This window comes from Bombina bombina, chromosome 1 (genome assembly GCF_027579735.1).
Source record: "Bombina bombina isolate aBomBom1 chromosome 1, aBomBom1.pri, whole genome shotgun sequence".
In the NCBI taxonomy this organism is placed as follows: Eukaryota; Metazoa; Chordata; class Amphibia; order Anura; family Bombinatoridae; genus Bombina; species Bombina bombina.
The window spans coordinates 140,257,612-140,271,859 of NC_069499.1; the positions used below are offsets into that span (position 1 = coordinate 140,257,612).

The 14,248-nt window shown below is 41.5% G+C and overlaps 1 protein-coding gene across 1 annotated transcript in view; it reads right to left on the bottom strand.

Moving 5' to 3' along the window:
* The window catches only part of SOS2 (SOS Ras/Rho guanine nucleotide exchange factor 2), a 355,579-nt gene that overhangs the window by 28,031 nt on the left and 313,300 nt on the right, over nucleotides 1–14,248 (bottom strand). Inside the window, exons 19-20 of the mRNA XM_053697641.1 lie at nucleotides 13,198–13,314; nucleotides 1,151–1,415 (exon numbers count right to left, since the gene is read on the bottom strand). Coding sequence (XP_053553616.1) covers nucleotides 1,151–1,415; nucleotides 13,198–13,314 — 382 coding nt within the window. The remainder of the gene's footprint in view (nucleotides 1–1,150; nucleotides 1,416–13,197; nucleotides 13,315–14,248) is intronic.

The following is a 14,248-nucleotide window of genomic DNA, read 5'->3' on the forward strand; positions in this document are numbered from 1 at the left end:
CACTATCATTAACTGAAAGAGAAACAGCAGTGTGGGAGGAATAAAACTGGGTGAGGAAAAGCCAAACTTTACTGCCAAGGTGAGGCTGTTTAAGTTTAATGTCAAAAGTTATATACTCCACTAGCTGCCCCAACCAATATCAAGCCTTGATTTTAATAAACGGTTGAGATACAGTGCTTTGTATCAGGTTTGCTAGCGCAGCACAGGTTGTGGGTTTACAACATTGGACGCAGCCAAATCTGAAACTTATGCTCCATTTAATAATACTCAGATTTTACATTGAGAAATTATGTTCTTATTCAGGGCTGGGTAATGTCAGCATCAGTGACATTCTATCAAAAAAAATTACATGCTTTAATTTATTACTGATTATCATGTTTGCCTTAGTCACTTACAGGGACATTAAACACTTGTGCTAAAAACTTAAAGAGCACATTGCAAGCTCCACAAGCCTAACCCTGCCACAAACCTGTCTCTAATTTGCAGTTTGTTATCTTATCTTTTATGCTGTCACAAACAAATGAGAATTTGTTAACACAAGCCCTGTCTACTCCAGAAAGAAGTTTGAATTGACCCTCCAAATAAGAAAAGCAGTGGGTGGGGTTTGCCTGTTAAAAAAAACAACTGCAACAAACAATGTGTTAATCTGTTCTAATAAGGTTCATATGTTGATATGTTAATCTAATGGAAGACTACAGAAATAAAGCTTACTATACATTTAATCCCCTAAAGGCGTTAAACACACACGTCCCATTTGAGAGCTGCAAGCCTTCCAGCTCCAGAGCAGAACATAGCCAGTGATTGCTGGAGTTGTAGGACTGCCAGTCCCAATTGGCTGACAAACATAACCCTGGTGCAATAGTCTAATATGTTAGAATGTCAGGATATCACAGCTTGAGTTGTTAGTCATTGTGTCACTGACTTTACTATGCTTAGGCAGGTAGATGCTTAAATCAGGAGAATTAATGACATTTAATTGTTGTAGTTGCCTATTCCAGGTATAATATTTAAACTAATACAATTGTACATAAGAGGTAGCTAATTCTACAAGCAAAAACATATCTGTGGCTTCAAAAGGCCCACAAATCTGACAAGAAATGGTGCACTACCAACATAAAGGAACAGTTTGGAGGGTATCATAAATACTTACTATAAGAGCTGTTGAGATCAATTTCTAGAAACACACTGAGATCAGAAGATGAGGCAGATACTGGGGGTGTAGAAGGGGTGTTAGGAGAGATTGGAGGTGAAACTGCAGATTCGTGCTCAGATTCCGTGATCCTGCTGAAGCTTATCTTATGAGGTTCTCTCTCCAGTGGGGTGGGGTGTCCACGCAGGGTGCCTGAGGAGGATAAGTGTCTCCCGCTATTGGGCCTTATGCCTGGTGACTTCAGAGGATATGTGGTTTTCCGTGGCTGTATTAAAAAAATAGAAAAAACAAAAAACAAATATATATATATCTGACAAAGAGAAACTATAAGAGAATTTAAAAAAAAATAAAGCTGATATTTTTCTTGGCTAAATAAGAAGCCAGTAAAATAGTTAAGGCGTTAAATACACTTTATTAAAAATGAATATTGCATAAATATGATTGTTCATGTTTTCATCTACTAACTGCAAAGGGCTCCAATGCACTTATATATATACATGTCTATTTGTGTACATATGTATTTGTGTTTATATGTGTATATATGTCTGTAAATACATATATACACATATAAATACATAAAGATATACGTACACACATATAAACATATATCTATACATACATATCCATATTTATATGTATGTATCTCTATGTTAAAGCCCTTTGCAGTCTTTTTTCTAACACCTTAGTCCTCATATCTTTGAGCCCTTATAACTTTTTTGTGCAATTTTTAAAAATAATTGTTATTAGATGGTGTTATTATGAGTATAAGTGTACTTTGTAATGTATTTTTATTGTGTTTTGTGACACAAAACAGTTAACAAGAGCTCTGAGGACGCAGTAATCATTCTAACATAAATCACGTTTGCGCTCAAGCGATTGCAATTACATTCAACTTGTAATACTAGCGGTAAATTCCACATGCACAAAACAAAATTTATGCTTACCTGATAAATTTCTTTCTTTCTTTCCGGATATGGAGAGTCCACAACGTCATCAATTACTAGTGGGAATATCACTCCTGGCCAGCAGGAGGCGGCAAAGAGCACCACAGCAAAGCTGTTAAGTGCCACTCCCCTACCAATAATCCCCAGTCATTCAACAGAAGGGAAATGGAAAAGGAATAACACAAAGGTGTAGAGGTGCCTGAGGTTTAGTCAAAAATACCTGTCTTAAATATAAGGGTGGGGTTGTGGACTCTCCATATCCGGAAATAAATACATTTATCAGGTAAGCAAAAATGTTGTTTTCTTTCCTAAGATATGGAGAGTCCACAACGTCATCAATTATTAGTGGGAACCAATACCCAAGCTTGAGGACACAGATGACTAGGGAGGGGGAACAAGATAGGCAGACCTAAACAGAAGGCCCCACTGCTTAAAGAACCTTTCTCCTAAAAGTAATCTCAGCCGAGGCAAAAGAATCAAATTAAACTAAAATTTGGAAAATGTATACAGAGAGGACCAAGTTGCAGTTTTGCAAATCTGTTCCACAGAAGCTTCATTTTTGAAAGCCCAAGAAGAGGAGACAACCCTAATGAAATTAGCCGTAATTCTCTCAGGAGACTGACCAGCAGTCTCAAACGCAAAAACAAATCATACTTCTCAACCAGAGGGAAAGAGAAGTAGCAGTATCCTTCTGACCTTTATGCTTTCCAGAGAAACAAAGAAACAGGGCAGAGAACAGGCGAAAATCCTTAGTCGCCTGTAGGTAGAATTTTAGAGCACGCACAACATCCAAGTTGTGCAACAAACATTCCTGATAAGAAGGAGGATTAGGACACAGAGAAGGAACTACAATTTCCTGAGAAATATTTCCATCTGAAAACACTTTAGGTAGAAAACCCAACTTAGAATGAAGAACCGCCTTATCAGCGTGAAAGATAAGGTAAGGGGAATCACACTGCAAAGCCGAGAGTTCCAAGACTCTCCGAGCAGAAGAAATAGCAATAAGAAACCAAACCTTCCAAGATAACAACTTATCTATGGAATGCAATGGCTCAAACAGAGCCTGCTGCAATGGCTCAAACGGAGCCTACTGCAAAACGTTAAGAATGAGGATAAGGCTCCAAGGAGGAGCACTTAAACACAGGCCTAATGCTGACCAGAGCCTGATAAAAAGATTGAACATCTGGCACATCCGACAGACGCTTGAGAAACAAAATAGATAATCTGTCAGAGAACTGACTGCAACCCCTTCTCCAGACCTTCCTGGAGAAAAGTCAAAATCCTAGGAATCCTGACCCTACTCCAAGAGTAGCCTTGGATTCACACCAATAAAGGTATTTATGCCATACCTTATGGAAATTCTTTCTAGTAACAGGCTTGCGAGCTTGAATCATGGTCTCAAAGACCGACTCAGAAAAACCACGCTTAAACAGAACGAAGCGTTCAATCTCCAAGCAGTCAGCTTCAGAGAAATGAGATTTTGATGAAGGAATGGACCCCAAGTTACAAAAGGTCCTTCCTCAGAGGCAACCTCCAAGTAGGAATATATGACATCTTCACTAGGTCGGCATACTAGATTCTGTGAGGCCATGCAGGAACTATTAGAATTACTGATGCTCTCTCCTGTCTGATATGAGCAATGACTCGAGGAAGGAGAGCAAACCGAGGAAACAGATATGCCAGACTGAAAAACCAAGGAACCGCCAGAGAGTCTATCAGGGCGGCCTACAGATCCCTTTACCTTGAACCATACCTTGGAAGCTTGGCGTTCTGCCGAGGCCCATTATATCCAACTACAGCACCCCACATTTGAGGGTTAACCTGGAGAACACCTCCGGATGGAGAGCACACTCGATGGGATGAAATATCTGTCTGCTCAGGAAGTCCGCTTTCCAGATGTCTACACCTGGAATGTGGATGGCAGATAGACAAAAATTGTGAGCTTCCACCCACAGAACAATCTGAGCTACATCCTTCATGGCTAAGGAACACTGAGTTCCTCCCTGGTGGTTGATGTAAGCCACTGAGGTGACATTGTCCGACTGTAACCTGATAAACTGGATTAAAAAAAAACTGAGGCCAAGCCATCAGAGCATTGTAAATCACTCTCAACTCCAAGATATTTATGGGGAGAGCAGACTCCTCCCGAGTCCGAAGTCCCTGCACCTTTAACGAGTCACAGACTGCTCCGCAGGCTGGCGTCCGCAATAACGATCACTCAGGAAGATCTCCGGAAACATGTGCCCCGAGACAAAAGCTCCTGAGAAAGTCACCACGGGAGAGAGTCTCTTGTCGACTGAACTAAGTCTAACTTCTAAGACTGATCCGAATGGTCCCCTGTTCCATTGTCTGGGCATGGATGTCCATGGAAGCGACCATCAGACCAATTACCTCCACACATTGAGCCACTGATGGCCGAACAGAAGACTGCAAAGAGATGCAAGAGGAATAAATCTTGGTTTTTTTGACCTCTGTCAAAAATAATTTCATAGATAGGGAATCTATTATGGTCCCTAAGAAAACTAACCTTGTAGCTAGAACAAGGGAACTCTTTTCCAGATTCACTTCCATCCGTGGGAACGTAGAAAGACAACAAGATTTATGAGAGTTATCTTGTTGAAAAGATGGCGCCTGAACCAATATGTCATTCAGGAAGAGCGCCACTGAATACCCCAAGACTTGATCACTGCCAAAAGAGCCCCCAGAACCTTTGAGAAGATACTGGGAGCTATAGCAAGGCCAAAAGGAAGTGTCACAAACTGAAAATGTTTGTCTAGAAAGGCAAACCAGAACTTTTGATGATCCCTGGCTGGGAACATGAAGATACACGTCCTTCAGGTCTGTGGTTGTCCTGAACTAACCCTCTTGGACGAAAGGAAAAATGGAAGGAATGGTTTCCATTTGAAGGACGGTACTCTGAGAAACTTGCGAGACACTCTAGGTCTAAAATGGGTCAAAAAGTTCCCTCTTTTTTGGAAACCACAAACTGATTGGAATAGAATCATAGACCCTATTTCCTTACTGGAACTGTCACTCCCAGAGAGGAAATATCCTGAACGCAGCTTGAGAATGCCTCTCCTTAAACCTGAGTGGCAGATAATCTAGAGAGGAGAAATCTGCCCCTGGGAGGGAAAGATTTGAGTTCTATTTTGTAAACCTGAGATACTATGTCCACAGCCCAAGGATCTGGGATAGCTTACATCCACGCTTGACAAAAACAGGGAAAGGCTGCCCCCCCACGTGATCCGAACTTGGACCGAGGGCAGACCACTCATGCTGACGTAGACTCAGCTATGGTTTTTTTTGCTCCAAGACTGATTGGGATTCCAAGAAGACTTGAACTGTTCCTGCTTGGAAGAGAGAAAGTAAAACCTATAGATCTGATCTCTTGTCTTGTGGTAGAAAAGGCTCTTTTCCACCAGAAGTATCAGAAATTATTTCTGCTAGACCAGGACCAAACAAGGTTTCACCCTTGTAAGGAAGGGCCAAAAACTTGGAAACATCAGTTAACCAAGATAAAAACCACCAAGCCCTGTGAGCTAGGACCATGAAGCCAGACATCCCAGTCAAATAACTTGCATGTTAGCATCAGAAATAAAGGAATTGGTTAGATTGAGAACCTAAATCCTTTTTGGATCTCCCCCAAGGAAGTCTCTAATAAAAAGATTCAGACAAGGTGTCGCACTTGCTACTGAGGCCACAGTCTTTTTAAATATACCTCCAGCTTTTTGTCCATGCGATCCTTAAAGGAGCAGCTATCCTCTAAAGGGATCATAAATTCCTAAGCCAGAGTAGAAAAAAAACCTTCTACTTTAGGCCCGTGCCGTCCATGAATCTGAAATGGAGTCAGCAACAGGAAACATCCCCAATCCTGTGAATTAAACTCCATCACACAGTCTGGAACAGGAAAAAACTTCCACAGAGGAATGAATATCATAGTATACACAAAGCTTACTAGATTTTTTTAGGGTTGACCTCGACAGGATAGTCGTAGTCATCTAAAGTAGCCAATACCTCCTTACTAGTACACAAAGGTGTTCAAGCTAAACCTGATATTTACTTCTTCAGCATCAGATAAAGGAATTATACTGTCCGAATCTGTGATCTCGCCATCAGAGGCTAACAACGTATCCTCCTCATCAGACTTAAGAGGGAGATCAACCTGCGTAGCAGTAGATAGAGCAGAAACCTTACTATCTGAATCTCTAATTTTCCTCTTGCTTTTTCCCTTTAGCATAGGAAAAGCAGATAATGCCGCAGATACCGTAGAAGATACCTGTGCAGCCATTTCTGCAAGCAAATAAACTCCTCCCGGGGTCTAAAGGGAGCCACAGGGCACTGCATGTGATGCCATGAAGGCTTGGGACGTTTAAGGAGAAAGCTGTGACATTACCTGAACAGCATCATCCTGAGAGACATTGGGCTCAGTAGGCAACAATTTAACTCTACATACAAGAGTCCTAGCTAAGCATGCAGCACAGAATGTATAGCGAAACAATTTTTGCCTCAAAAGTATACAAACATAAATATAAAAAACACACTTCCATGCCCACAAATCTTTATTGAAATATATAAAATTATAAGGTACTGTCATATGAATAGAAAGTATAGCACTTCGCTAGCTAAATATTAGTATCTTACACCTCAGCCTGACTGAGATATCTAAACCTCTCGTTTGCAAGAGTAAAAAAAGCAGGGAGTTCTCCTGTCAAACCATTAAATACGTAAGAAATCGGCATCAGAAACAAACACCTCTCTGCTAAAGGATTGAAGCGGAGAAACGGGTCACGCCATGAAGCCATAATTTCGGAAAACCAAGCATATGTTCAGCAAAAAAATCATCAGCCCAACAGCTATTGGAGCGGCATGGAAATCCCTATGTGAAAAGACATTAAACATTGCAAACACATATGAAATGCATGCAACAGTCATTTTTCTCATAAGACATAGTGCAACGGCTCTAAAACGTATTTAGACCCCACCTCAGCAGGGTAGCTAATGTCTAGCTTTCATACTGAGTCAGAAAGCAGATTTTACACAAAAATAAGCAGCTTGCATAGCTTAAATCAGACAGTGCACGCAACAATTCTACATAATACTTTAGCCCAAATAGGGAGAAATAACCCCTAGTCTCTAATCACACTAAAAGTGCCTGCTCCGGCCAGAAAATATCCTGTATAAAGGATATACAAGTCCCTTAAAGTTGCAGCCAAACTTCTCCAAACCTAGAAGACCAAAAGGCACTTACCTGCAATCTAGCTGTCAGGAAGGACAACAGCTTACAAAGTGTGAGAGGATACATACTCCTCACAGAGACCTGTAGAAAAAGAAAGAACAGAGTAAACCTACGCTGGCTTGCTATACCATTGGCAGCAATTATGTTAGTAAAACAGAGCAAGGTGCACCTCACAAGTTCCTAACTGTTTTAAAGCCACCGCTACCCTACTGAAGAGATTAACGTGGACTACAGCTAGAACCAAAATTCTTGCTTGTAGTGAAAGAAATCCAAATTTTCTTCAGAAACCAAAACTTCACCTCCTCCATTGACAGAGGCAAAGAGAATGACTGGGGATTATGGGTAGGGGAGTGACACTTAACAGCTTTGCTGTGGTGCTCTTTGTCTCCTCATGCTGGCCAGAAGTGATATTCCCACTAGTAATTGATGATGCCGTGGACTCTTCATTTATTAGGAAAGAAAAAACAACTTTTGGCTCATGCATAACTGTTAGTGTGCCACTTGTAATCTGGCCTATCATTTTTGTAATTATTGTGAAAGCATACTAGGTGAAAAATGATTTGACTTTAATTATAAAAAGCATCTTAACATTATATAAATCTCCTTTAGCAAATACACGTTAACCCCTTAAGGACCAAGGGCATACAGGGTACGTCCTACAAAAAATGTCACTTAAGGACCAAGGACGTACCCTACGTCCTCAGGGTTTTCAAGCACTGGCAGCGATCGTGATCGATTCCAGCTGCTTTCATGTTATTGCAGTGATGCCTCGATGTTGAGGCATCCTGCATTAAAATTTTAAGCATCCGATGCAGAGAGAGCCTTTCTGTGGCCCTCTCTGCATTGGCCAGCGATGGTGCCGATCGTTGGTGGGTTGGTGGAGCCAAAGCAGGGAGATGGGTGGGCGGCCCATCACTGGTGCTAGATCCGGATCCGGTTCCTGAGTGTCCGGGATCGCGCTGGGTGAGCTGGGGATGGTCTCGGGTGCGCGTGCATGAACATTAATGGTTGTCCAAGGATGGAAAGGGAGGGGGAAATAAATTGTTTGTAAAAGGATTAGGGAGGGGGAGGGGGTAGTGTATTTAGGGGGGGGCAGCTACACTACAAAATGGGGTGTTTAGTTTATTTTAGAAAAAAAGGCAATTTTTTTAGTAAATTGGGTACTGGCAGACAACTGCCAGTACCTAAGATGGCGGCCATTAGTTTGAGGGGGGAGGCTGAGAGAGCTGTTTGGGGGGGGGGGGATCAGGGAGGTTAAAAAACACCATTATTTTTATACTGGCAGACTTTCTGCCAGTAATTAAGATGGTGGTGACAACTGTGGGGTGGGGGAGGGAAGGGAGCTGTTTGAGGGGGTGGGATGTGTCAGATGAGAGACTGATCTCTACACTAAAGCTAAAATTAACCCTACAAGCTACCTAATTAACCCCTTCACTGCTGGGCATTATACAAGTGTGGTGCGCAGCAGCATTTTGTAGCCTTCTAATTACCAAAAATCAATGCCAAAACCATATATATCTACTATTTCTGAACAAAGGGGATCTTAGAGAAGAATTTACAACCACTTGTGCCATGATTGCACTAACTGTTTGTAAATAATTTCAGTGAGAAACCTAAAATTGTGAAAAAGTTAAATATTTTTTTATTTGATCGCATTTGGTGGTGAAATTGTCGCATGAAATATACCAAAATGGGCCTAGATCAATACTTTGGGTTGTCTACTACACTACAGCTAAAATAAACCCTACAAGCTCCCTAATTAACCCCTTCACTGCTGGGCATAATACACATGTGGTGTGCAGCGGTATTTAGCATCCTTATAATTACCAAAAAGCAACACCAAAGCCATATATGTCTGCTATTTCTGAACAAAGGGGATCCCAGAGAAGCATTTACAACTATTTGTGCCATAATTGCACAAGCTGTTTGTAAATAATCTCAGTGAGAAACCTAAAGTTTGTGAGTTTTTTATTTAAACGCATTTGGCGGTGAAATGGTGGCATGAAATACCAAAATCGGCCTAGATCAATACTTTCGGTTGTCTACTAAATAAAAATATATACATGTGAATGGTTATTCAGGGATTCCTAACAGATATCAGTGTTCCTACGTACCTATCGCTAATTTTGAAGAAGAAAAAATGGTTTGAAAAAAGCAAAGTGCTACTTGTATTTATTGCCCTATAAATTGCAAAAAAAGCAAAAAACATGTAAACATTGGATATTTCTAAACTCAGGACAAAATTTAGAAACTATTTAGCATGGGTGTTTTTGGTGGTTGTAGATGTGCAACAGATTTTGAGGGCTTAAGTTAGAAAAAGTGTTTTTTTCCATGTTTTCCTCATATTTTATCATTTTTTTATAGTAAATTATAAGATATGATGAAAAACGAAATTTATGCTTACCTGATGAATGTATTTATTTATTGACACGGTGAGTCCACGGATCATCATAATTACTATTGGGGAATAACACTCCTGACCAGCAGGAGGAGGCAAAGAGCACCACAGCAAAGCTGTTAAATACCACTCCCTTACCCACAACCCCCAGTCATTCGACCAAAGGGAAAGGAGAAAGGTAGTAACATAAGGTGCAGAGATGCCTGAGGTTTATGGAAAAATAAATTTATCAGGTAAGCATAAATTTTGTTTTCTTTCTAATGACACGGTGAGTCCACGGATCATCATAATTACTATTGGGAACCAATGCCCAAGCCAGAGGACACGGATGATAAGGGAGGGTCAAGACAGTAAACCTAAACAGAAGGCACCACTGCTTGAAGAACCTTTCTCCCAAAAGAAGCTTCAGCTGAAGCAAACGTATCAAACTTGTAAAATTTAGAAAAAGTGTGCAAAGATGACCAAGTGGCAGCCTTGCAAATCTGATCTACAGAAGCTCCATTTTTGAAGGCCCAAGAATATGAAACAGCCCTCGTGGAATGAGCTGTGATTTTCTCAGGAGGCTGCTGTCCAGCAGTCTCATATGCCAAGCAAATAACACTCCTCAACCAACAAGAAAGAAGTAGCCCTAGCTTTCTGACCCTTACACTTCCCAGAAAAAACAACAAACAAAGAAGACGACTGGAGAAAATCCTTAGTCGCCTGCAAATAATATTTCAACGCACAAACCACATCCAGGTTATGCAACAAACGCTCCTTATGAGAAAAGGGATTAGGACACAAAGAAGGAACAACAATTTCTTGATTAATGTTTTTATCTGAAACAACCTTGGGAAGGAAACCTAGGGCAGTACGTAGTACTACCTTATCAGAATGAAAAATAAGGAAAGGAGATTCACACTGCAATGCTGAAAGCTCCGAAACTCTTCTAGCCGAAGAGATAGCAACCAAAAACAAAACCTTCCAGGATAACAACATAATATCCAAAGAATGCATGGACTCAAAAGGAGCCTGTTGAATAACTCTAAGAACCAAATTAAGACTCCAAGGAGGAGTTGCAAACTTAAACATAGGCCGAACTCTAACTAGGGTCTGACAAAAAGACTGAACATCTGGCACATCCGCCAGACGCTTGTGCAACAAAATAGACAAAGTAGAAATTTGACCCTTCAGGGTACTAGCAGATAAACCCTTCTCCAGACCCTCCTGGAGAAAAGACAAAATCCTAGGAATCCGAACTCTATTCCAAGAGTAGCCCCTGGATTCACACCAATACAGATATTTATGCCATATCTTATAATAAATCTTTCTAGTCACAGGCTTACGTGCCTAAATCAAAGTCTGAATAACCGAATCAGAAAAAAAAGAAAAATCTGCAAGCAGTCAGCTTCAGAGAAACGAGATTTGGATGAAGGAAGGGTCCTTGAAGTAGAAGGTCCTTCCTTAATGGAAGACTCCAAGGTGGAAAAGATGACATCTCCACCAGATCTGCATACCAGATTCTTCGAGGCCACACTGGTGCAATGAGAATCACTGATGCCCTCTCTTGTCTGATCCGAGCAATGACCCGAGAAAGAAGAGCAAACGGAGGAAACACGTATGCCAGACTGAACTTCCAAGGAACTGCTAGAGCATCTATCAGTACAGCCTGAGGATCCCTTGACCTTGATCCGTATCTCAGGAGCTTGGCATTCTGACGAGATGCCATGAGATTCAACTCCGGCTGCCCCCATCGGAGAATCAAGCTGGAAAACAGCTCCGGATGAAGTTCCCACTCCCCCGGATGAAAAGTCTGTCTGCTCAGAAAGTCTGCTTCCCAATTGTCCACCCCTGGAATGTGGATCGCAGACAGACAGCAGTTGTGAGCTTCTGCCCACTGAATAATCCTGGCCACCTCTGTCATGGCCAAGGAACTCCGAGTTCCTCCCTGATGATTGATGTAAGCCACAGACGTTATGTTGTCTGACTTAAACCTGATAAACTGGGCTGAAGCTAGATGAGGCCAGGCCAGGCCAGGCCAGAAGAGCATTGAAGATTGCTCTCAGCTCTAAGATATTTAAAGGAAAAATCAACTCCTCCCGAGTCCATAGACCCTGAGCCTTTAGAGAACCCCAGACAGCTCCCCATCCCAGCAGACTGGCATCCGTGGTCACAATCACCCAGGAAGGTCTGCGAAAACAGGTTCCCTGAGAGAGAAGATCCTGAGACAACCACCATGAAGAGAATCTCTTGTCGCCTGATCTAGAACAACCCTTGGATAGAGATCCGCATAATCCCCGTTCCATTGACTGAGCATGCATAACTGCAAAGGTCTGAGATTGAAACGAGCAAACGGAATGATGTATATGACTGAAACCATCAGACCAATCACCTCCATACACTGGGCCACTGACGGCCGAGAAGAGGACTGAAGAGCAAAACACGAATTGAACATCTTTGACTTTCTTGCTTCTGTCAGAAAAATCTTCATCTCTAGAGAATCTATAATGGTTCCCAAGAATACCACCCTTGTAGCCGGAATCAAGGAACCTTTTTCCTAAATTCAACTTCCAACCATTTGAGCCCATAAGTGCCAAACTTTTCTGACCTCATATCAGAAAAATAAAAACAGCACTTACCTCCATAACAATCTTCCCGGCAGCAGGGCAGCTCACAAGGTTTGAAAGGCTTCATCCCTCCCATGTGTGGATACAAAAAAAAAGACCAAGTAAACCTACTTAGGCTTTTACAAGAAGGGCAGCACCAACTACTTGCGAGGCACAGTGGGGATTATACCCCACAAGTTCCCAAATGCTTAAAAGCCACAACTGCTCTACTGAAGAGACTGACATTGACTACGGCTAAACCCCAAAAGACCAGAGCAAACCTGCCCTGCCTAAAAAATAACAAACTCTTGATTGAAGAATCAGATGCCTAACTTTACCCCTCCTTGCAACTGATATAAGCAAAGAGAATGGCAGGGGGTTGTGGGTAAGGGAGTGGTATTTAACAGCTTTGCTGTGGTGCTCTTTGCCTCCTCCTTCTGGTCAAGAGTGATATTCCCCAATAGTAATTATGATGATCCGTGGACTCACCGTGCCATTAGAAAGAAATAATGGTATCTTTAAAAAGTCAATTTAATTGCGAGAAAAATTGTATATAATACGTGTGGGTACAGTAAATGAGTAAGAGGAAAATTACAGCTAAACACAAACACCACAGAAATTAAAAAAAAAAGCCCTGGTACCAAACGGTCAACAAATGGAAAAGTGGTCTGGTCACTAAATTAACTGTGAAACATGTATATCTCTCTATGTTAAAGCCCTTTGTTTTGTGACACTTTTTTGTTTTGCATTCTGGGTGGTACCTTTTAAAATGCGACCTAAGTGGTTTTCGTGCAAAAATGTCCCTTCTAGTTCCCACAAAACTGGACTATTTTAGCAAAGTAAAAAGCTTTAGAAATTGGGTAGCCAACACTAAATATACATACAAATTTGGGTAGCTGTTTGCAATTCCGTGGTTCAATTTCTAGCGACTTGTTAAACAAATAGTCCGAAAATTCTTTCTCTGCCATGTTTCCCATTGGGTTGAGATTTTCAAAGAATTTCTGTAATTAGAAAAACAAAATTATTAATGCTAGATGCAAAAAAGCAAAGCAAAAAGAAAATTAAACTGATAGTAAATATTTTTCATGCATATTAAAGACTGTTCTGTATAGTGCTTGCTAATACATCCCCAGTCATCTATAATGTTTGGGCAAGTGATATTTATTTATCTCTCCTGAAGAAAACTATTTCTGGAAGACCCCACATCTGAACAATCTGAGAAAACACATCTGGATGGAGCGACCACTCCCCGGATGTAAAGTCTGACGGCTGAGATAATCCGCTTCCCAATTGTCTATACCTGGGATATGAACCGCAGAAATTAGACAGGAGCTGGATTCTGCCCAAGCAAGTATCCAAGAGACTTCTTTCATAGCTTGGGGACTCTGAGTCCCACCCTGATGATTGACATATGCTACAGTTGTGATATTGTCTGTCTGAAAACAAATGAACGGTTCTCTCTTCAACAGAGGTCAAACCTGAAGAGCCGTGAAAATAGCACTGAGTTCTAAAATATTGATTGGTAACCTTGCCTCTTGATATTTCCAAACCCCTTGTGCTGTCAGAGATCCCCAGACAGCTCCCCAACCTGAAAGACTTGCATCTGTTGGGATCACAGTCCAGAATTTATGCTTACCTGATAAATTACTTTCTCCAACGGTGTGTCCGGTCCACGGCGTCATCCTTACTTGTGGGAATATCTCTTCCCCAACAGGAAATGGCAAAGAGTCCCAGCAAAGCTGGCCATATAGTCCCTCCTAGGCTCCGCCCACCCCAGTCATTCGAACGACGGACAGGAGGAAAAATATAGGAGAAACCATATGGTACCATGGTGACTGTAGTTAGAGAAAATAATTCATCAGACCTGATTAAAAAACCAGGGCGGGCCGTGGACCGGACACACCGTTGGAGAAAGTAATTTATCAGGTAAGCATA